This window comes from Trichosurus vulpecula, chromosome 5 (genome assembly GCF_011100635.1).
Source record: "Trichosurus vulpecula isolate mTriVul1 chromosome 5, mTriVul1.pri, whole genome shotgun sequence".
In the NCBI taxonomy this organism is placed as follows: domain Eukaryota; kingdom Metazoa; phylum Chordata; class Mammalia; order Diprotodontia; family Phalangeridae; genus Trichosurus; species Trichosurus vulpecula.
Genome location: NC_050577.1, coordinates 73,306,688 through 73,331,477, shown reverse-complemented (window position 1 = coordinate 73,331,477; position 24,790 = coordinate 73,306,688). Strand labels below are relative to the sequence as shown.

General features: G+C 36.1%; 1 protein-coding gene across 9 annotated transcripts in view; it reads left to right on the top strand.

Moving 5' to 3' along the window:
- The window catches only part of PARD3 (par-3 family cell polarity regulator), a 721,872-nt gene that overhangs the window by 508,200 nt on the left and 188,882 nt on the right, over positions 1–24,790 (top strand). For 5 of the 9 annotated variants that reach the window (XM_036761384.1, XM_036761380.1, XM_036761377.1 and 2 more), the window contains one exon: positions 21,206–21,316. The exons of the other annotated variants lie outside the window; for them this stretch is intronic. In XM_036761384.1, the coding sequence (XP_036617279.1) occupies positions 21,206–21,316 (111 nt within the window). The remainder of the gene's footprint in view (positions 1–21,205; positions 21,317–24,790) is intronic. 9 annotated transcript variants of the gene reach the window in all.

The following is a 24,790-nucleotide window of genomic DNA, read 5'->3' as shown; positions in this document are numbered from 1 at the left end:
ACTTCCAACTCACCTTTGGGAATAGTGCTTAAAAGCTCTATATATGATGTTCAAACAATCCAGTTAAATGGCATAACTCCTCTCCTTGTTCAGGAGATTGGAGCAGAATGTTTGAATGAGATGGCTTCTTGTCATCTTCAGAGCTCTATGACTTCCTTATGCAGCTGTATTGTTCAAGGTCTTTCTAATTGCAATCAAGATTGTGATTTGACAGGTCAAGGTGGGTCTTCACTATACTGGCCACTTTCTGCCAGGAACTCTTGAAGCTATGAGTCTTAGAATCATAAAGTTAGAATTGGATGGTAATTTGCCACACAGTCCAACTTCTTCATTTTGTAGAAGGGGAAAGTGGGACCCAAAATACCCATGTTCACAAAGGAAGTAAATGTTAGAAGCAGGATTTGAACCCTGATGCTCAGACTGTAGAACTATATAGATCTTTCTACTGTACTATACTGCTTAATGCAAAGGATTATGGAATGGCCCTCATTTGATGAGAAATGCTAGTCATGTTGCCAAGAGGACCTAGATGAACATACTCTGCCTAGCTCTTACACAGAAATAGCTCAGAATGGCTGTCTTGGAGTTGGAGGAAGGATAACTTGAAGGAAGTTCACACTGTCCCTAACTTTGGCATTGCTTTATTAACATTATCTGAATCTTTTTCATGCACTTATTTTGAAGTCACATTCCTTGGTCTTAATGGTTCAGGGTTCGGTTTTTGCCTGTTTCTTTTGGGCAGGGAGAGAGCTGAATGTGACAGCATGAGCCAGGCTTATGAAATAACTTTGTTTATCTCTGGAAGCAGGAAGTGCCAATAACTAAGCACAGTGGGTAGCTGGAAACCTTCCCCTTCCACCTAGAAGAACCACCTACCTTTTCATTGTGAAATGGAAAAGATCTATGTTACTTCAGTTAGTTTCTAATTATGTGGCTCAATGAATTGAATATCTCCTCCCCCAAGTGATTCATTTGAATGAAGGAAGCTAGATACCATTCCTTCTCATTATGGAATCCATCCGTGACTGAAGATCCATGGTTTTAAGAACCCTAATCTTCTTTTAAAATCTAGCTCGGGTGCTTCCTCTTCCTCAAAAACTTCTCCATTCTCCTGCTTTTTTGTATTCCTGCTTAAAATTCCTCATAATTATTTATTGTGTAGAAATTGCACCATCCCTTACCCCTTAGAATTTAAGTTTCCAGAGAAGAGGGACAGTTTCGTTTCTGTTGCTGTGTCCTCAGACAAGGCACTAGTATAATGTCTTGAATAAATACTAAGATTATTGTGACAAAAATGAAGTGCTAAAAGGAACCTTAGTCAACCTTCTCATTTTTGCAGATGACACGATTAGTACATTTGAGCTGAATTGTAGACAGAAACATTTTTTTCATTAAGGACCCTGAAAAAAGTACCTTGTGTCTCAGCTCCTTACTGTGCCACACCAGTAGACTTTCCTAAGGCTCGCTGGCTTCAAAGCCTCTTTCGGCACTCATATCTGCCTTGAATCTTTCCATGACCAAGCTGAGTAGGCAGGTGCTTTTTCCATCTATCATAGAAGGCAATATAGATGTGCATGGCACAGATTGGGGGATGGGAATCAATATGCCTGCCACTGATCCATCATCTTTCTATGATCTTGGTTTGATGACCTGAAAATCTTGAATTCTCACTACACTTAAAGAAAGAAACAAAAGCTTCCTTCCAAAAAATCTGTACTCTGCTCAGCTTAATTCAATATCTGAATATAAAATATTTCCTCAAATGATTTTGGTACTTTGTTTCATTGTGTCTTTTTAGGTCAATTGCTCACTGAGCAGAGGATGCTGTACTAGGGGGATGGGAATGGAAAAGGATCTAAGAAACAAAGTTGCTCCTGATTTCAAGAAATTTTCAGTTTCGTTGAAAATACATACCCATGTATGTATTTTAAAAAATACTCAGAAAGTAAAATAAGGGATTACAAACTGATGGCAGTGTAAACGAGTACACGAGCAATTTATGAACCAGAAAAAGCTTTGTCAACAGTCTCCCATAAGCTGAGGCTTCCTGTATTACTGCATTGAGAAAGTGCTTTGAGCTCCCAGGATAAAAGCTGTGTGTTGTTTCCATCTTTCTTGACTCAAATATAAAAACTATGCCTTGAAGAAACTGGGGTTATTGAGTTTGGACATTGGTTCAAACTGCAACCAGGAGAAAGGGACACAATTGCATCCATCAAAAGAAACTCTAACCAGTAAAGGCTCAGACCACTAATATCAGTTTAAATTTGATCTGCAGTTTCCAGCTGAGTCTGTTTGGTGTTCCCTTTTTCAATTTGTTTATTTGTTTTAAACAAACTCCCACTTTCTTTTGTGCTTTTAAGTTCCCTGGGGTTGCAGAGACCACACAAGACGCAGGGTCAGGAGTGACAGTTCGTAGGAGATGGCATTAGAGGTCTGGCTGGAAAGGGATTCTAGGCAAGCACTCAAAGGAAGGAGGCATGTATTAGAAACACTTAGTGAATTATTTAAAGTCCATTAAGGAGAAACATGGAGAGATGACATTTGTGGGATCTAATGTTCCTTTTCTTTTACAGGGATATGTTAATAGGAGAGAGTACAATAGGGTTATTCCATTCTGACCCTTTGCTGCTGTTTCTTTGTTAGAATCCCAGTGGTAAGAACCTTCATGACTGACTGCAGTGCGTAAAGAACAATATTCATTCTTATAATTTCTCATATGAAAACGATGGGCTAACAATACCTTTTTCAGGAAACGGGCCACTGCACTGTCATTTTCTATGCTCTATCATCTCCTGTACATATTTAAGTCAGCAGGACCCAAGGGTGCCAAAAAATGCAGCTTGCTCCTAAATCATCTATCTGACCTTATGTGACCTTGAACTTTAAGAAGGAAGTTGTGGTCCAGAGAATTCATGGGCATCAAATACAAAATTGTTCCACAGACTGGAGCTGGTCGTCTCTATGCACTCTACCTGCACATTAACATGGAGCAAACCTGCCTTCCCTTCCCCATTATGTCATGACCTCTGAGCCCATGGCACTTGGCCAGTACAATCCTCTGGGAGAAGGTAGGCCAGGGGGATGTCTGAATATAAAAATTGAATGTGCAAATCAATTTTAATGAAATGAATGAAAATGAAATAATATTGCGAAGCACTTAATTTACTCTTCAGAGGGCTTTCTCTAGGAAACATGAATCAGCAAAGATCATTTCTTAATATCAACAGAAAAAAGTGCTGACAGACAAACTAACTTTTTTAGATAATGAGATCTTTAGGGAAGTTTTAATCTTTCCAAATTTCTAGGAGAAATGCTGAGAAGGAGTACATGTTTTAAACTCCCAGAGACTATTTATTATCCTTTGTGACTCTTCTGCATGGTTCTGTTAACACTGAGTTTGAGGGAAACATTTGAGATTTATCGTGAGTTGACTAATACTATCTTTTAATATTGATGGTTGTTGGCAGTTTTTAATAGTCTTACTCCCTTGAGGCAGGTAGGTGACACAGTGGATAGAGTGCAGGACCTGGGCAGAATGGCCTGATTTCCAGTCTTGCCTGAGACACTTATTAGCTGTGTGACCCTGGGAAGTCACTTAAACTCTATTGGTCTCAATTTCCTCAGCTGTAAAATGGGAAAATAGCAGCACCTACCTCCCTGGTTTGTTGTAAGGAGAAAATGAGATGCCTTTTGTGTCTTTGTTTCTGCATTTCTTAGTGAGCACCTGGCACTTAGTTTGCTGAATAGCTAGTGTTATAATCCTCGTTATTACGTACTTTTTTGTCACAGGAGAGTAGTTGCACTTTAAGGAAGTTTTTTGCGTATTAATGAACTTGATGCAACATGTGCTTGGCTTGTAGTTAACCATTTATTTATATGGCACATGTCCATTTGCACAGAGACTGGTTCAATTTTACGATAAAGCTGTTGGGGACCACTCCTGCTTCAGAGTGCACCTTCCTAATGGGAAAAGGTGTGCAGTTAAATGTCATTCCAACTTTTATCTTTTCCTCTTTCAAGTGCTAGTGTAAATGGATGTGTTTTTATGACCTAGGTCTCATTAGCATTTCTTATAGGTCTGCCTTTGGGCACTACCGTTTTACTGAATTGTTTCAGTGCCTTGGGAGGACTAAAACCATGGTAACCAGATGTAGTATGATTATTTGCCTCTGACCTGGCAAAGTGTTGAGTTTAACAAAAGAAGCTTAATAGGAAGTGTTCAAATTGACCCCCTCATCATTCGGGCTGCTTAGAGCTCAATCAATCTCTCATTATTATCAGAGTGATTCGAGCAAAGGCAGCAGTGATCGTATTTTTCATAATCACTCCTTGAGCCAGATGTAATTTGCAATTTGTAGTATTGTATTATGAAACAATAATGCATTAAAATGCACAGAGCAGGAATTAGGAGTAATGTAGTCAAGCAGGGTGACAGAGAAGGAGCTGCTGTGTAAAATAGTCACTCAAAAACATGTTAAGTGGACAGTGATGATTTTAAAGCCCAAATTGTTAAGCATCTGGAAAAATCAGAATTGCATGTTGTCTTTGCTGGGTTTAACTTCTTATTTTTATTGATAATGAAGTCAGTCTAGCCAAAGGAGTGGGAGTGGGGGGAAGTCTGCATGTCTACGTATTTTGCGTGTTGTTTGCATTCGAAATTTTAGGGTTACTAGGGTTAGTATGATCTGAATTCTCATGTGACTATGATCTGAATAAATGAAGGTATATTAGGATTTACAAAAACAAAACAAAACAAAATAAAATGGGAATTATTCATTGACCTCCTTTGGCAAATAGAGAGTTTATTTATCAAAGAAAAATGGCATGGGTGAATGAACCAAATGATGCTATGAATAGATTGAATATGATCATTTAGATACATATCTGCTAATCTTCTCTCACTTAAATTGAGTATACAGGTAATAGCTAAAATGCTACTTTATTTTTGGAGGGTTTTTTTTATTTTCAAGAAGAGGTAAATCTATGCCAGGTCACTTTGTTGAACTCCTGATAGATTGATTATATTTGAAACCTAGTGTTTTCATCTTGGGAGGTACAATCACCCTTCCTTACATAGTGAAAATTTAATCTGTGGCTGTGGTGGGTTTTTTTCTTCCCTATTTACAGATGTTTAATAGTTGTTATAATATCTCCATGTTCAAATCCTTCCTGGACTCCTAAAGTGTTATGTTACCGAGCATATCACTGAATCCTTGATTAGATGATTCTGGCTATGTGAGCAGAAAGAAAGCATTCATAAGTACAGTAAATGGTGGTGGTGGAAAGGAGATGTGCCTCCATTAAGTATATGTTACACATTAAAAGGTTCTTTTAGCTTGGTTAACTATAAGATTGTTTTTAATTCTCTTCTCTGTTCTTAGATGCCAAGTAGCACAAATTTAGTTTATTAAATCTAATCAGACTAGTAATGATGTAGACTGCATCCAATCAAATAATGGTCCTCAAGTTTGAGAATTTCCTTTTAAAGAAAATCCCTCCTAAACTTAGGCAAATGAAACTGCATTCCATTAAAAAAAAATCCAACAGTCATGTACACTTTTCTAAGGCTCCCTCCTCATCTTTGTTGATTACCAAGCTGTTTTTTGAGTAAATAAGAACTTTCTGCCACTTTTCATAATCAGCTTCTTCTTGCCTGATTCATTCAGTAATGCCATGATGCACTGCTACCCAAATCAATTCTCTATCATGGCAGCAATTAAATTTCTAACATCTCTAAATTTTGTAAAATCCTATACAGAAAAAAGGATATGTCAAATATGATCTTTTTTCCAGTAAAATAGGAGTGATCCCTATGGACCATAAATGGTGAAAAATAATAAAAAATAGGGATACAAAGGTTTTTAAAAACATTTCTAGTATGTGATAATACATAAATGGGAAATAATCAAAAACATATCATCTAAAGGAAAATGGCTCTAATGGGTCCCTAGCCATCTGTCCATCGGATTGGGTGGGAGTAGTTTGTAGAAATGCTGTCTTTGTTGGCTGAAAATTTTTGCATATGTCAGTACAGATGACTGTGGCATTTGGTGTGTATCTCGGTGTAGAAAAAATGCCCACTGACCTGTGAATTTGTAGGGGGAGGGGGCTTTTGAGAAAGCTTAATTTACATCTTTTGTTTTCATTTCACCTTCTTTTCCCACTATATCCCTCCTGATTCCCTTACCCAGAAAGCCGACTCATAAGAACAAAAGGGGGAAAAAAGCATTTAAGCAAAACTAACCAACACATCAATCAAGTCTGACATGTTATGCTGTGTTCCATCTCCAGAGTCCCCCTCTTCTGCAAAAAAGGGAGGGAGGAACATTTTTCTATCTGGTCATTATCAATCTACTAGTCAATCAATAAGCATTTATTAAGCACTTACTATGGGTAGCTAGGTGGCACAGTGGATAGAGTTCTGGGCCTGGAGTCAGGAAAACTCATCTTCTTGAGTTCAAATCTGGTCTCAGACATTTACTAGCTGTGTGACCACGGGCAAGTCATTTAATCCTGCTTGCCTCAGTTTCTTCATCTGTAAAATAAGCTGGATTAGGAAATGGCAAGCTACTTTGTTATCTTTGCCAAGAAAACCCCAAATGGTGTCATGAAGAGTCAGACATGACTGAAAAATGAACCAAGTGAAAACACTTAGTATGTGCCTGCATAGCTAAACTCTATAGATACATATGGAAAGCAAAAGCAAATCCTGCCTTCAAGGATTTTGCATTCTAAAGTGGGAGGCAATGTATATTGTCAGAAACACACAAGATAAATACAAAATAGATGCAAGGTGCCCTGAGAGGGGATTCTATTTTACAATTAACACTCACTTTCAGTTGTTGTTCTTTTAGTCATATGTGTATTCTATAAATTCTGATTATTTTCCATTTATTAATAATAACTTTTCCCATGACTCCCTGGTCCTTTATATCCATCATTTCTTTTGGTGCAATAATATTCCATTACATTTGTATACCATAATTTGTTTTGCTTCCCAAATCAGTGGAAACCTACTTTGTTCCTAGTTCTTTGCTGCCACTAAAAAAGTGGTCCTGTAAATATTGGAGGGGTGGCACAGTTTACCTTTCTATCCCTGACATTGTTGTGGTTTATGTCTAGCAGAGGGAGCTCTAGGTCAAAAGATATAAACATTTTCATCACTTTCTTAACATAATATCCAGAATGCTTAGACCAATTAGCTTCTAAACCAATTGTATATTAATCAGCATGTCTTCATACAACCCCCTCCCAATACTGACTATCATCCTTTTTGTATCATCTTTGCCAGTCTTCTGGAGGTGATATGCAACCACAGAGTTGCTTTGATTTGCATTTCTCTTATTTTTAGTGTTCTGGAGCAGGGTTTTATAGGATTGTTAATGGTTTGTAATTTTTTTAGACATTTTTGTTGATATCCTTTCAACAGTTAACCATTGGGGAATGGCTTTTGTTACTGTATATTTCTGTAATTCCCTAGGGGCAGTTAGGTTGCGCAGTGGATAGAGTGCAGGGCTTGGAGTCAAGAAGACCAGAATTCAAATCTAGTCTCAGGGCATTATTAGCTATATGACCCATGGCAAATTATTTAATCTTCTGCCTCAGTTTCCCCATCTGTAGAATGAGGAAAATAATACTACCTACTTCACAGCAATTGTTATGTGGGTAAAATGAGAGAGCATTTATAAAATGCTTAGCATATTACCTGTCACATTGTAGGTCCAGTGTAAATGTTTGCTGCTATTATTATTTTTAATAATAATGATAATCTTGAGCACATGAACTTTATCAGAGATATTTGATGTAAACCTCCCCTCTCCCCCTGCATTTACTTCTTATCCTAGTAACATTGATTTTATAGTTACAAAAATTTTTCAATTTCAGATAATCACATTCATTTTGTCTTTTATAAACACATGTATCCCTTGTTTGCCTAAGATCTCTCACCCTAGCCATAATTCTGAAAAGTGACTGATCTGGTTCTCTTCTAATATTTTATGGTATGATATTTAGTTCTACAGTGCTGTATCCCTTTTGAGCTTATCATGCTATATGTTACAAAGTGTTGATTTAAACCAGATTTCTTCCAAATCTCTTTTCAGCAACTGTTCTTGTCAAAGAAATTTCTTGTGCAAGTATTTTATGTTGTTGGGTTTATCAGACACTGGGTTATTTAATGCATTGGTTTCCAATTCATCCTTATCTCATTTGTTTTGCTGATCTATCCTTTTTTATATAACCAGGACCAAATAATTTTGATGATTATTGCCTCATAGTATACTTTGTGGTGTAGAAGTACTGTTAGCCAACTGTTTTTCATTATTTTCTTTGAGAGTCCACACCTCTCAATAAATTTTGTTAATATTTTGCCTACTTTTTGCTTATTATCTTGATAGTACAATGCATCTAGTACTCAATTTGGGAAATAATGTAGTTAGGATTATCCTTAATATGGTCTTGGATCATTTGCAAGCATTCACTAGCCTTCCAGTTACTTAAATTTTATTTATTTCTTTAAAGACTGCTTTGTAGTTGTACAAGCCCTGACTGTTCCATGGTAGACAGATGACTCCTAAGTGCTTTATACATCTTATAGTTATTTTCAAGGAGACTTCCTTTTCCCTTAATTTCTCCTGAGATTTGTTATTCCTACATGGAAATGCTTTTGATTTTTGTGTGCTTCTTTTGTGACCTGCTACTTTGCTTAAGTCATTAATTGTCTCAGTTTCTTTGCTGATTTTATGTAAACCATCATGTTGGCAAATGGGGATAATTTTCTCTCCTTTTTGTCTTTGTTTATGATTTTAAATTCTTATGCATTTCTAAACTATATCAAGTAATTCTAGCTGAAAAAGAGCTATCCTTGTTTTATTCTTTTAGGGAAAGCTTCTAGTGCTTTGGGGAGGCTTTTTGTGTTCTCTCTTTCTGATAGGAACCCTTCTTGACTTTCAGTAACTAGGCCAAATCTCTGTTCGTGGCACATCAATTAGGAATGGAGAGTACTAGTACCGTAGTAGCCACTGGATGATGCAAGGTTCATTTATTCTGTCCGATGAGCATTAAGCAGCTTTGGTATTATAAAACAATAGGTTGGCTTCCTTTAATTAGTTAATTAGTTGATTATATAATGAAACATAAGTCTAGTATAAAAAAAAAAGATGTGCTTAATTTCACATGACACTTGGCTAGGCACTATGCAAAATGAATTTCGCAAACATAGTGCAGGGTGGGGAACCTGTAGCCTCCAAGTCACATGTGGCCCTCTAGCTCCTCAGGGGTGGCCCTTTGTCTGAATCCAAACTTCACAGAACAATTCTGGGCCATACTTGAGGACCTAGAGGGCCACATGTGGAGTCATGGCCACAGGTTCCCCACCCCTGAATCATAGTGCCTTCTCTTTAGGAGTTTTCAGAGTAAGGGAGACAAGCTGAAATGGACAAAGTGTTTCATAACAGACTACGAAGCAAGACATCATTCCAGTACACAGATTCTAGAGTCGTATATTTAATATATACCACCATTTAAGGACAACTACATATTAGGGGCTGAAAATAAGAGTTTATATATAATTTGGGTTGGGATCACATAGAAGTGCTAAGAGAGTTCCATATCAATCAATACAATATTTATTAAGCATCCTACTGTGTTCCCATCTCTGTGCTAAGAGCTGGAGATATAATACACAAAAGAAAGACAGTCCCTGCCCTCAAGGAGCTTACACTCTAATGGGGGTGGGTGGCTGGCTGGAAGGCAACACCCACAAGGAATTGCCAGGCTGAGGGGTACTTGCAGTATCTTGAGGTTTTCCCAATAATAAGCTTACTGGTGCATCGTGGAAATCAGAAGTCCCAAAGTCCAGCAGCCAGATGAAGCAGTTGTGAAAGGAAGCCAGTTTTTAGATCAAACCAAAAAGGCTACTGGAGGGAAGAATAGGAGTTCTTAAACATTAGGGAAATTGGGCCATGATAAATTGTGAAATAGGGTCAGGCTTTGAAGTAAAACTTGCAAAGCAAACAATGGAGGTAGTATCCAAAGTACAGAAGGGGTTAAGTTGTGAATATGGAGAAGACAAAGCAAGTGTAGCTTACATTCAGTACATCCTAATGAAGTGTTTCAAATAAAAATGTGGAATTCTAGAATCATACCAGGTCAGCTGTGAAACCACTTGGTCTATTTTCTGTGTTTTATCTATGGAGACTTCATTCATTTGGCCATGGAAAAGTACTATAATGTTTTAAGGTGAAGGTGGGCACACAATCAATAAGAATATTGGCCAAAGAAGGCAATGCTTCCAAGGCTGTCCTTGGGAAGCCAGCTTAGCCTTATTTTTCTAAGTCTAGAGGTCAGAACAAGCAAAAATTGGTGCTAGCTGCACAGAGTTAGATTTTCATTTAACATAAGGAAACATTGCCCAACAATCCAAAGTACCCAATATACTTAATTTCCCAATGCTGATGGTCTTCAATCAGAGACTAGACCTCTTTTCAGGGATGTTGTAAAACAGTATTGTTATTTAGATGTGGATTGTATTAGATGGCTTTGGGAATTCTTGACAATGCTGAGGGTTTATGATTCTGATGCTAGGGAATAAGGAGACATTGGTGAGGAAGGTTGGAGCACCACAGAATCTTAATGTTATAGAGTTAGAGCTGGGAGAGAACTTAGAAGTCATCAAGTCCAACACCTTCATTTAAAAGATGAGGAAACAGACCCAGTGAAGTTTAGTGACTTGCCCAGGTTCACACAGTAAGTATCTGAGGTAGAATTTGAACATAGGTCTTCCTGTCTCCCAAGCCCAGTATTCTGTCAAATATACCACAGTGAGTAATAAGAGTATATGCCAAGGGGTGATTAATTATTAGCCTAGGGCATTTGTAACATGGGCAGAGAAGTGTTGGAAAATATAAGAGACAGAAAAAGTAGCAAAACTAGGCAAGTGATTTAAGATTAAGTAAAGAGATAAATTGAAGATGACTGATGTGAGGTGTTAGATAAAAGCTTTTCCCAAAATGATGGAGAAGTCTGGCATTGGGGAGAATGACAGAAGGAAGACAAGTTACTCTGGTGGTGGTTGGCATTTTAATTTTATCTGTTCTAAATTCTCTAAAGCAGTGTCATTTAACCTCCAAATTTCTATAAGGGTAAATATTCAGACAGGAATTACAGCCACACTTCTACTAAGATATAGATACCTTGATAATTATTAGCAAAGAGGAAAAAAAAATTACTGGATATCTAAATGACAGTTCAATGGGGATTGCTTTAGAATGTTATAGTTAATTTTTTTTTCTCTTCAAGGCTCAGAAGATAATTGGTCTAGGATATTCTGTTCATCTATTTTTAAATATGGCAGCAGATTTTTTAGACTTTTTTCTTTGCTGTGTAGCATTTCTTAATATGACATTAATAAGAACCCTCTCATTACAAAACCAATTATATTTTGATTTTTATTTATAATAGGATGCTATGTTGTCATTCAGCATAATTTTCTAAAGATCTCTAATTTTACTAACTGAAAATATTATTTCTGCAATATTGAAGTATTTCAGCAGCATTTTTCCATGGCAGAAGCATTGCTCTTGTTGAAAGGTTATCCTTCCTATCTTAAAATCTAAATCACGATGAAGTGGATCTAGTCATACTTTTTCCTTTGTTGATTTTAAATCATAGTCCTTTTGATATTTTGGTACACAGTTCTACAGAATTTTTGTCTTTATCCATTTTTTTCTTCATTAATCAACTAATGTACATTTCTTCCATGGCTCTTTATTCTAATGAAATATGTGGCTGATTTGGCAGACGGCAATGATCTCATCAGTAACGCATCATCGTAAAACCCATTTAGCAGATTACATTGAAATTACTTTAGTTGTATGAAGAAATTGATATGTCCCTTTATGAAAAAAGCCATGTGGGAGGGAAAAACTAAAGAATCCAGTTAACATCACATTTATTCCAAACATATAAGAAAAACCTTAATATAACTATATATATATATATATATAACTATAGTTCCTGTCGTGATTGCTCTACATACCTATGATATTGAAAGACTATTTCCCCCCCTCCACGCTTTCTCTCACTTTAAAAAATGCTTTTATTCTTTCTTTTTTTTTTTCAATTCAACAGAAGCATTCTTCTTACAAATTCACGTCACTGTAGAAAGATTTGGGCAACAGAAGATTCCCTGAGGGGTAGGAGATATGGCCATGAACAATTCACTTTCTTTCACCACCCACAATTGATGAGCTTCCTCTGTTTGAAGGTCAGAGTTCAAAAGTGGGGGTGTCAGTTCACAAACCCCTATCTCTCTGGTAGTAGTGGCTGGTTCCTCGAACATACCATTAGCAGGAACATGCCTTCAGATGTGCAGTTCCCAAGAAAGGTGACCTGCCTGAAAGCAACAGTGGCTTTCTGAAGATAATAAAAGAAACATAATTGATCCTTTCCAAATTTTGAAGTGTCTTGACATTAAATGATTGTCTTCATGGGTTATGTAGGGCTTAGAAATGTGAATCTGACTTTGAAAGTTCACTTACAGCTGAAACTTTCTTTGACCCCTGTTGCAGAGGGGGAAAAAAAATTAAGCAGTTATAAATTAAGTGGAACCCCTGGAGTATCTTGGCAATTAGAGTGAACAGGACTTGAGTTGCTCTATTCCTTCACTTTCTCACTCTCCAGGAAAGATGGGATATTTTTCACTTATGGACCTTATTTCAGTCTGACATAAAAAATTATAGCTGAGTTGTCTGTTTGTGCTCCAATTATCAAGCCATATGCTATACTCTTAAAGAATGCCTCGATGAAATCACAGGATTTACTTATCTAAAGCTAATAAAAAGGGGAATGCCTGCCTGCTAATGTAGAAACATTTTACCTGTGCATTTTTTTCTTATGCATAAATGAATCTTGAGCTCAAACTTTCTTTTTAAATTGGATGGAATATGCAATTCCAGTTTAGTAATGGATCACCTAGGTCATATCTTAATAGGCTTGTGAAATTACCTGGTGACTCCAGTACAACCTAAAATGCCAATTAATATTTTATACTAAAATCACTAGTAAAAACATGTGGTGATAGGGACTGAGCTTCACATCATTATTCTATCATTCATCCCTTCCTAAATTTGTGAATCACACTTCATATAGACAAAACAAAATAGTATGTTTACAGGTTAGCATGTAGCATTTTGGGCAGGTAGGTGGCACAGTGGATAGAGCAGTGGGCTTGCAATCAAGAAGGCTTATCTTCCTGAGTTCAGATCTGACCTCAGATACTTACTAGCTGTGTGAAGCTGAACAAGCCACTAAACCCTGTTTTGCCTCAGTTTATTCATCTGCAAAATGAGCTGAAAAAGGTCATGGCAAACCACTCCAGTATCTTTGCTAATGGGGCAATGAAGAGTTGGACATGACTGAAAGAACTGACCAACAGCAATAACAACATAGGATTTTGTTGCCAAGTTAGCATGACTGAAATAATTGTATATTTAAGCACCAGACTATTCTTTGACCTCAGGTAGGTAACTTGTTGATAGAAAATCTAGGTTTAAGGCCTGAAATGTCTAGATTAAGAACTTAGTTTCTTTCTTTTTTGCTACCTAGGTACAACCAGGTACATGATTAAACAGAGTTTTATCAGTTTATCCTAGGAAAAAGACCAATATTTTCCTGAAAAGAATATGATGACATGGTATCATCCTGAGAAAATTTATAAAAGGGAAAATGACACCTTTGGAAAGGTTGCCAATACAAACGACTCACTGTAAATAAACTTGATAGATAGAGTTCAGAACTTTGTGGAATTGTGGGGGTCTAACTCATTTTATATAACATAAAAAATCTCAAAGTCAGAGATTTTTCAGATGCGAATGCATGATATTTTTATGATAGTAATAATTTTTGCAGCTCAGTTTGAGGCAATAAAAGTTCCTTGACAAAAGAATAGGAAAAAGAGCAAAGTATTGCTGTTGTAGCAAAACCTATCTGATTGAACCATTAGCACCAATGAGTTGTTTGGGGAATCTTTCTGTTGTAATGCACCGGTGGGTATGGAAATTACGTGTATTTTGTTAAAATTAATTTTAGCATTAAACTGAACAACTTGCTGTTCACTGAACCTAATAATCCCTCTCCTACCACTGTACATTTGCACAACTCTATTCCTGTGTGTAGAAAGTACTCCCTCACACAGTTGTTCCCTATATCAATAAAATCACACATCTAGGACTTAAATGTAGAGAGATGCATCTCACTGGAAGAAATGACATAATGATTGAATTCCCAGTTTGCGTCAGTTCGACAAACATCGTACCTACTATGTGCTAGACACTGGGCATAAAAAGAAACAGTCCTTGGCCCCAAGCAACTTCTATTTAATTAACACATACAGAGATAAGTAAAATAATATAAGGTAGAAAGTCGAGAGTAAGCACAGTATGATAAATTAAAGGGCTGACCTCTGAGTCAGGAAGGCCTGGCTTCAAAGTCTATCTGGCATATATTTGCTATCTGATGATGGAGAAGATACTTACTTGATCAAGGCTTCCCCAAGAAACTTCCTAAAACTAGAGAAGGCACAGACCAATTGCCAATCTGTATTGGTATTCAGTAACTGATGAAATCACAAGTCTAAACTCCTCCCTCTTTCCCCCATCCACACACACACATACACATACACTAGAAATCAGTGATGGCAAAGAAGACATCAAAAAAAAGTACCCCAGGAATATTTGAGGAGAGAAAGAATACTTTCAGAAGAGGTTGCACCTGAGTTAGGCCAGGAAGAAAACCAGGAGTCTGAAAGTCTTACTGAAGAAATGGGCCCTACCAGTGTAGGACAGTACTTATTCTGCAATTCATGGTCCTAGAAAGTTGTCTAGAACAATGAGAGTACCAGTGACTTACCCAGGGTCACATAATTGATGTGTATCAGAGGCGTATCTTGAACTCAGATTTTCCCGGCCCAGAGGTCAGCTCTTTATCCACTATGCTATGCTGCAAAGGTGTGTGTCTAAGCATACGTACACATTTGTATGCATGAATGCATTTACATATAACCTAAACAATGAGTAGTTCTGATTGTAGTACATAATTTAATCCTTATTAAATTAAAATTATTATTAAAATTTAAAATTACAATTATGAAATTAAAATAGAGGAGGGAAAACAGAAAAATTACCTCAGTCATATCAATAACTATTTATGTACTAGTTGTCTTCTAAATCCTAGGCAATGGACTAAGTTCCAGTCCTACAGAAACAAAAGTGAATCAGGATCCACCCTCAAAAGCTTACATTTTAGTGGAGGAGACAGCGTGTCCATATACAGGGTGTCCCAAAAATGTCTTAGTGCAGTTTTAAGTTTCTCAGCTTCACCAGCCTAAAACTGAAGTAACACTTTAGGGACATCCTGCCTGTTCCATTAAAATGTAAGCTTCTTGAGGGTAAATACTGATTCACTTTTGTTTTTGTAGCAAATAAAACTTAAAATTGCTCTAAAACTTTTTAGGACACCCAATACAGTTGCACATAAAACATAAAGGGAAAGGGACTAGTAGGTATGGATACCAGGAAAACCTTCCCTCAGAATGCAGCCCTTGAGCTGAGTCCTGAAGGAAATAAAATATTTCCAGAGGATAGAGTACATTCCGGGCATGGTGGAATGCCAGTATAAACATGAAGAGAGAGGAGAATTGTGCGTGAGAAGGAGAAAATAAGCCTCTATGACTAAACCGTAGAGGGTAGTAATGCGTAAGTAAACTGGAAAGGTAGGAAGGGCACAGGTTGTGAACAGCTTTATATCAGAAAGAAGATGTTTAAAACTCAACTCAAATTCCACTTCATAGAGGAGGTAGTTCAATTTCCACAACTTCTAGTGCCTTCTTTTCTAAAGTTACCTTCTATCTATTCTGTATGTTTATACATATTTATGTAGAGAAGGAGATTACAGGGTTCCCCTTGCTGGCATTGGGTGCAAGACCAGAGTCTTGTACCACCCATACTCCAATCTGGGTAGCAGTCCTGTTCTCAGTCTCAGGGTAAAGTGGAGCACTAGCACACCAGAGCTTGCAGGTACTGGTGAGTGGGAACCCTGGTTTCAGGGCAGAAAAGAGTGCTTGTGGCTACTCACAGACCAGAGCAAAGGTCAGGAGAAAACTTACAGATCCCCAGAACTAACTCTGAAAATGGATGCACAAAAAACCTGAAAAAAAATGAGCCAACAGAAAAAGATCCTAAACATAGGAAGTTACTATGGTGACAGGAAGGATCAAAAGACAAATTCAGAAGACAACAAAGTCAAAACTGCCACATCCAAAGCCTAAAAACAAAATATGAATTGATCTCAAGCCTAAAAATAATACCTTGGAGAGCTTGAAAAGGATTTTTAAAGTTGTATAAGAGAGGTAGAGGAAAAATTGGAAAAAGAAATTACAGTGATGCAAGAAAATAATGAAAAAAGAGTCAACAACTTGGTAAAGGAGACATGCACAAAAAAAATACATAAGAATAAAACAACTTAAAAAGCTGAATAAGCCAAATGGTAAAAGAGGCACAAAATTCTAATGAAGAGAACTCCACCATACAAAGCAGAATTGGTCAAATGGAAAAATATATATATATACAAAAATTCACTAACAAAAACCGGCCTTTGATTCAGGAAGACCTGAGTTCAAATCCAGATTTAGATACTTGACACTTACTAGCTGTGTGACCTTGGGCAAGTCACTTTGCCCCAATTGCCTTACACAAAAAAAGAACTCCTTAAAAAGTAGAATTAGACAAATGAAAAATGAGGTATAAAAGCTCAATGAAGAAAATAATTCCTCAGACTTTAAAATTGGGTAAATGGAAGCTAATGACTCCATGAGACACCAAGAAGCCTGAAAACAAAATGAAATAATTTTAAAAATAGGGAAACAATGTAAAATGTCTCTTTGGAAAAACAACTGACTTGGAAGATAGATCAAAGAGAGGTAATTTAAGGATTATTGGACTAGCTGAAGATTATGACAAAAAGAAAAGAGCCTAAGCATCTTCTTTCAAGAAATTATCTAGGAAAACTGCCTAGATAGATATTGAAAGAATTCAGAAATGCCCAAATGAAAACCTTCAGAAGAATGATAACCAAATTCCAGAGTCCTCAGGTCAAGGAGAAAATATTGCAAACAGCCAGAAAGAAACAATTCAAATATCATAGAGCCACAGTCAGGATAATACAAGATTTAGCAGCTTCTACATTAAAGGTTTGTAGGGCTTGGAATATGATATTCCAAATGGAAAAGGAGCTAGGATCACAAACAAGAATCACCTACCCAGCAAAACTCAGTATAATCCTCCAGGGGAAAAATGGATATTCAATAAAATAGAGAACTTTCAAGCATTCCTGATGAAAAGACAAGCTGAATAGAAAATTTGACTTTCAAATACAAGACTCAAGAGAAAAATAAAAAAAAAGGTTAACAGGAAAGAGAAATCATAAGGGATTCAATGAGGTTAAACTTTTTATTTTCCTACATGGGATGATGATACTTTTAACTCTTAAGAACTTTCTCATTGTTAGGGCAGTTAGAAGGAGTATACATAGACAGAGGACATGGTGTATATTGAATACAATGGAATGATTATAAAAAATTAGGGGATGAGAAAGGAATGCACTGGGAGAAGGGGAAAGAGAGAGGTAAAATGGGATAAATTATCTCTTGCAAAAGAGGTGAAAAACAACTTTTACAGTGGAGGTGAAGATGAGGAGGTGAGGGAGAAACATATGAACCTTACCGTCATTGGAATTGGCTCAAAGAGGGAGTAACATACATTCTCAGTTGGGAATAGAAACCTATCTTACCCAAAAGGAAATTTGGAGAGGAACGGGATAAGTGGTCAGGGGACTGATGGAAGGGAGGGTGAATAGGGGAAAGTGGTATTGAGAAGCAAAATAGGATGGAGGGAAATACGGTTAATAATCATAACTGAAAAAATTATAGCATTTCTCAAATATATAGAGAACTGAATCAAATTTATAAAAACATGATCCATTCCCCAAATGATAAATGATCAAAGGATATGATCAGGCAGTTTTCAAAGAAAGTAATCAAAGCTATCTATAGTTATATGGGGAATGCTCTATATCACTATTGATAAAAGAAATGCAAATTAAAAAAACCCCAAGGTACTACTCCACATTTGTCAGATTGGCTAATGTGATAGATAAGGAAAATGATAAATGTTGGAGGGGGTGTGGGGAAATTGAGACATTAATGGTAGAGTTGGGAACTCATTCAGCCATTCTGGAGAGCAATTTGGAACTGAAGAGCTACAAAACTACACATACCCTTTAACCCAGTGACACTGCTACTAGGTCTATATCCCAAATAGATAAAACAACAAAAAGGAAAAGGACTTATATGTACAAAACTATTTATAGCAGGTCTTCTGGTGCTATCAAAGAATTGGAAATTGAGGGGATGCCCATCAATGGGGAGTGGCTGAACAAGTTGTAGTATATGATTGTGTTGGAATACTACTGTACTATTAGAAATGGTGAACAGGATACTTTCAGAAAAACTTGGAAAGATTTACATAATCTGATGCAAAGTGAAATGAATAGAACCAGGTAAAGAACATTGTACACAGTAAAAGGCAGTATTGTATGATGATCACCCTGGAATGACTTAGCTATTCTCATCAATACAATGATCCAAGACAATTTCAAAGGACTTATGATGCTGTCTACCTCCAGAGAAAGAATGGATGGAGTCTGAATGCAGACCAAAGCATACCACTTTTCACTTTTTTGTGGGTTTTTTTTGGTCTGTGTTTTCTTTTACAATATGACTAATATGGAAATGTGTTTCACATGACTGCACATGTATAACCTATATAAAATTGCTTGCCTTCTCAATGAAAGGGGAAGGGAATGAAAGAGGAAGAAAATTTGGAACTCAGACTTTAAAAAACAAATTAAAAATTGTTTTTACGCATAATGGGGGAAAATATTAAGTAAAAATAAAATAAAGTAGTTTTAATTGAGTGATGAGATCAGAAACCATATTATAGAGGCTTAAGAAAAGAATGAGGACAAAGGAAATGGTTGGCTTTCTCAAATAGTTTGGGTGAGAAAGGGGAGTGTGTGACAATAGATGGTCTCTAGTAGAGATAGTAGCATCTAGCAAAGCTTTTCTATAATGTTGGAGGCTTAGATATGTTTCCAAGCCACAGGCTATGAAATAGCTGATAGGGAGAGATTGAATAAGATAGAGAAATTAAAGGAAGGAGAGAGACATGAAGACAGATAGATAAGGTATGTAATTACTGAAGACAAAATGAAATGGAGGGCCTGGAATCATAGGTACGTATAAAGAGATTGGCCTTGGTAGAGTAAGCCTACCTCTTCCTCAGGACAACTAGGTCATGCAGTGGAAAGAGCAATTGGCCTTGGAATCAGGAAGACTCATCTTCAGGAGTGCAAATCCAGCCTCAGACCCTTACTAACTGTATGACCCTGGGCAAGTCACTAAACTCTGTTTGCCTTGGTTTGCTCATCTAAAATGAATTGGAGAAGGAAATGGCAAATCATTCTAGTATCTTTGCCCAAGAAAACCCCAAATGGGGTCAAGAAGAGACAGACACAACTGAGAAACAACTATACTACTTCTGCATCAGAAACAGGAGTAAAGATGGAAATAGTGAGGTTGAAGTCAAATTGTGGAATGAGGAAGAGAGGAGAAGATAGCTTCAATTTTCTGTATAAAGGAGAAGGTCAGATCCTAAGCTGAGAAGGCATGTGTGTTTGTAAAAGCAAGGTTTTCTATTCTCCTTTTTTTCTATTTTAATGATAGAATTTCTTATTCTTTTGCTCTTATCAGCACTTTTGAAGATTTAATTCCTCACTAATGTATGAATTCATGCAATGACTAAAAACAGTCAGCATACTTCAGCATTGGTATGTGGACTATATTTAAAACCAGATTTATGTTAATATGGATTGAATTACCACCTTCAGAGCTACTCTTTATTAAAGTGTCTTATTTTCTGGGTTTTTTTTTTTTTACCACCTTGTTCTGCCCCCTTTTCTAATGCCTTCTTCCTACTCTGCTAGTCCCATTCTTCCCTTTGGAAATGATTAATGGTGAGTGTAACCTTTTAAGTCCTAGAAAGCCTAAGGAACATGTCTCCTAAGAAAAGTGCTCACCATAGATGCTTCATGTTTTTATAGACTTTTTTATTAAACAACCCTTCTCAAAACAAGAGCTTCCTTTTTTTTTTTTTTTGCAATATTATCTGTTGACAATGACTACAGATCAATATTATTGGAAGGTTTATATTGCAAGCATTCTGGACATGTTTTTGCTTTGAATGAGAGAAAACAAAAGAGCCAAGGAAAGACATTTCTGAGATATTTAGGGGATTTTAGAATTCTTTGGGATGCATAAACTCAGTTTGCTCTTAAGCAGTTTCATTACAGGCAGCCATCTGTAAAATCACAGGCTGACGAATTTTGAGTCACATGCCTTGTCATTGCCTTTATTAGTAAACTCTGTATTTTTCTTCAGATGTGAGTTTCCAAGTCAAAGATGCCACAATTGGCCGTCTCTTTTCATCAGATTTCAGAGAGCATTTGATGAGAATGCCTTAAAACTTCCAATTTAATAAGCATGAGGTATTATAGCAATGTAAATTATCTTTTGTACTTTAAACCTTACAAACATGGCCTTGTTTGTCAGTTTTTCAACTATGATGAATGTGTCCAATAAACTTGGCTATGGAAATAAAGAAGACTGGTTGTTTATGAGGAGATTATTAAATAGATGAGTGTGGATTATCTTTTGTAGCTCCTAAGTGAGGAAAAAGACCCATAACATGCCAATTTAGCTTTCGTTTCCATCTTCCAATAGCAGAACTGTTTAGAACGCATATAAGTTAATTGAATAATAAATATAACCTGATTGATTTTTACTCATGACAAAAACTGTGAATGCCATATACTCCAAAATGGTTCTCTTTGGAAGATTCTTTATTAAAAATGAAGGGAAAGAATCTGAATGAGACATATCAGTACTAAATAACACTGCAGGAGGTTTGAGCATTTCTAGCCTCCCTCTTAAGAGGTAGCTCATATTACAATGAGTGCATATATCTTTATGAAAGGAGAAAGAAAATTCATTTTGGTTGAATTGACAAGTTAGATTTTTTGTTATTAACAGGTTTGGCAAACATCGAAAAGATGACAAGATTGAGAAATCGGGTAAAATAAAAGTACAGGAAGCCCTTACTTCAGAAGAGGAGAGAATGCGAATGAAGCAAGAACAGGAGAGGTAGATTAAAGCATTTGATTAAACCCCTTTAGAGGGAGGTTTCTTTGTTGTTTTCTTCTTTAAAAACACACACACACATACACATGAGAGATTTGCTTTCAAACAATTTTTATATATGCCTCTGCTGCCTGATAATTCAAATACTGATGCTTGTAGAATCAGTATAATGTCAAGAAAGATAGAAATACTGAATTCACCTGAGGAATCAAAGGTAGTTTGGGGGTCTCTCTTCAAGATCTTTTACAGACAAGTAATAGTAGTAGTTGTGTGAGCAAATCTGAACAATTAAATGGATTATGGAGTCTAGACAATTTTAGAAGCCACAAAAATACTTTAAACTTTACGTAATTGAAAAGCATAATTTATGAGAAATTTTTACTAAATTTTATATTTTAAAATGTTTACATTTTAATTTATATATTTTGTTTTAAATACTTTACATTTAAAAATATTAACTTATAAAGAATAACATATCACTCTTGTTCACCCTTCCACTTTTGCTGCCTTTAAAATCTCTAGTTTTTTTTTTAAATTTACCTATATTTCATTTTTTTAGTTCTATTGCTATTTTTCACTTAAATTTGAAATTTTCCTATTAATATTAGTAGTCATGAATATTATAATTTATTTTTGAATATATTTAAAGTTATGACACTAAGGAAATTGAAATTATTTCTTTAAAGTATCTCTAAATAGATGCATTCAAAAATTCTCAGTGATTCCAAACTTTCCCATGGTAGTAATATAGAAACAAGAAACTCCATTCTGGGCATATTTCCATGTGGGTGGGAGTGTTTTCAGCCTTCTTTTTAAAGTAGCATGGGGAAATTAAATAGCATAAATATTAAATACCACCTTTCTTCCAGAAGTTTCAGGCTGCTCTATTTTTATTTTCTATTCCTCTTGATAATGCCTCTCAGAATAGGATAGAGCAACTACAGCCCATTTTAAAAGAGAAATGCAGGGAGTTTGAATCAGAGCTAGGTAGCATATTACAAAGCCATGACTAGACCTAAGACCAGTGTAGTATCTGCGTGACTCACTTGAGGAAGAACATTTGGAAATTCATTACTCTGAAGTGAGAGTCATAACATAAACATTTAAATTCAGTAAGCATTTATTAAATACCTACTCTTTGTCAGGCAATGTACTAGGTGCTGAGAAATTTAAAAAAATAGTCTTTGCCTTCGAGGATATTATATTCAACTGGGTAAATCAATAAACATTTATTAAACACCCTACTATGTGCTAGCACTGTACTAAGTGCTGGGAATACTAAAAATGAGGCAAAAGTTAGTTCTTGTCCATAAGGAACTCACAATCTAACATGGACCCACATGAGTAATTACAAGATAAGTAAGCCAGGGTGAGGTGGTAAAAGGAGCACTAATAACTGGGCATCAGAAAAGGCTTCATATAGGAGATGATTCCAAGAGACAGGGCAAAAAACATTCTGGACATGTAGAGGAAAGATGGAATATCTTGTATGACAACATTCCATTAGTTAATAATTGTATATTAAGTTGTTACTGTGTTAAGCACCAGGGATATGAAGAAATGCAAAAAAAAAGAGTCCCTGATTTCAAAGCTCACATTCGAATGAGAGACAACATGAAAATAATTACATAACATGTCCATTTGTGTAGATACACACACCCATGCATGTAAACACATACCCATACATTCACAAGTGGACGATAATTATGAGGGGAAAGAGGAACCCCTAAATGCCACTTTAGTATAGGAAGACAGGAAAGAATCCAGAATGTGGAATTCATGAATATAATATTAAGTTGTTTGGAATAGATCAGAACAAGATTGTGAAGGCCTTTAAATGCCAAAGAGAGAAGAGTTTATAGTTTGTCCTAGAAGAAATAGGGGGCCACTGAAACATCTTAAGATGAGTAGTGACATGGACATGTGAGTTTTGGGGATGTTACTTTTGTAGTTGTATGGAAGATAGATTGAAGAAGGGAGAGGCAAGAATTGTAATTAGCAGCCTATTGCAACAGCCCAGGAGGGAGAATATATTCTTAGAGGTGGGAGGTATTTAAGTCCATTACTTCCTTATCTCAATTTGCATAAGGATTTGAATAGAAATGTATCTTGTTAAACAACCTGATAACCTTGGAATTGTATTAAAGTTGTAAAAGAGGATCAGTCCCATTTTACAGATAGAGAAAATTAAATATGCAACATTTAAATATTTTATGAGTTATACATACAGGGCTTGAATCTATTATCTGAGTCTGTATTGATTTTTCTGGTGCTTTCCAACTGTCTAGTTATGAGCCATTTTGCGTTTTCTTCATTTTACCAATAGACTGCCCATATGCATGCCTACCTCCTCACAATTTTCAATTAGTTTACGTATAGAAGCATTTTATTGACTTAAATTAGAGGTTGCTACCCTGAAGAGAATTATCTTTTTATAGCACAAAATACTGTGAATGCATAAGCATGTATCTCTCCTGGTATATGCAAATTTGTAGTTATCAGCCTATCATTCTGCAAGAATGCGTTCTGATCACAATGGAGAAGCAGTCAAAAGAAGTGATGTCCACTCCCCAGTCTTGATGGCTATATGCAAAGAAGAACTCTTTTCCAAACTATACCATTCTTTACCCTTTTGATATGTTACCTCATATCTTTTCATAAGGGCTGAGCTTCAGTATAGTTTCAGCATTTTAATCAAAAATTTTAAAACAATTTCAGAGAACAGAGTTAAATATTTCCAGCCAACTATGGTTTCTACCTCACAGTTCTAGCTGTAATATTTATTGGTCTGTGACATGGTTCATTTCATCTCTCTCTGGTTAGTAATCTCTAGCTTGGCACTTCTAATGATGCAATACTTCTGGGAACTCAATTGGTCATAATGAATCTATGTATAAAAAGCTTAGAATCAAAATCCTTGGGGGGTCAGAGAACAAATGAGTGGTCCATTAAAAAATCAATTATGCCCATAATTTAAGAATTATTATGCTTTGACTTTGTATTTAAATAATATTTTACAAGAATATTTTCTCCAAACTCTCATAGATTTTGTAAGATAGATTATTCAAATAATGTATTGGACTTTATCACTTATTGAACCAGGTAATAGTATTATTAGTATTTATTATATTTTAATTTCTTTAATATTTCAAGCCTCAGCTTAAATGTACTTGTCTGTTTGCTCTGATGTTGACTTGAATTAATATTGCTGCATCTGAGATGGAATCTATGCTCTTTTTTCATGAATAACCAAGGAAAACTCAGTTGGCTGGTAGAAGAGCTAAAAAATAGACTGTCATTTTCCAGGCCCTGAGCTTTTCTTGTTTAATACTGATTGCCAGTGAACTGTCTCCCATTTCTTGATTCATCATCATATTTTCCTACAGTAAATTTTTTTGCAGAGTTTAAATTCTTTTACTTTCTCCTATTTTATGGGTTATGATGGCCCCTGAAATTTTCATCATCTGGTAGCCAGCC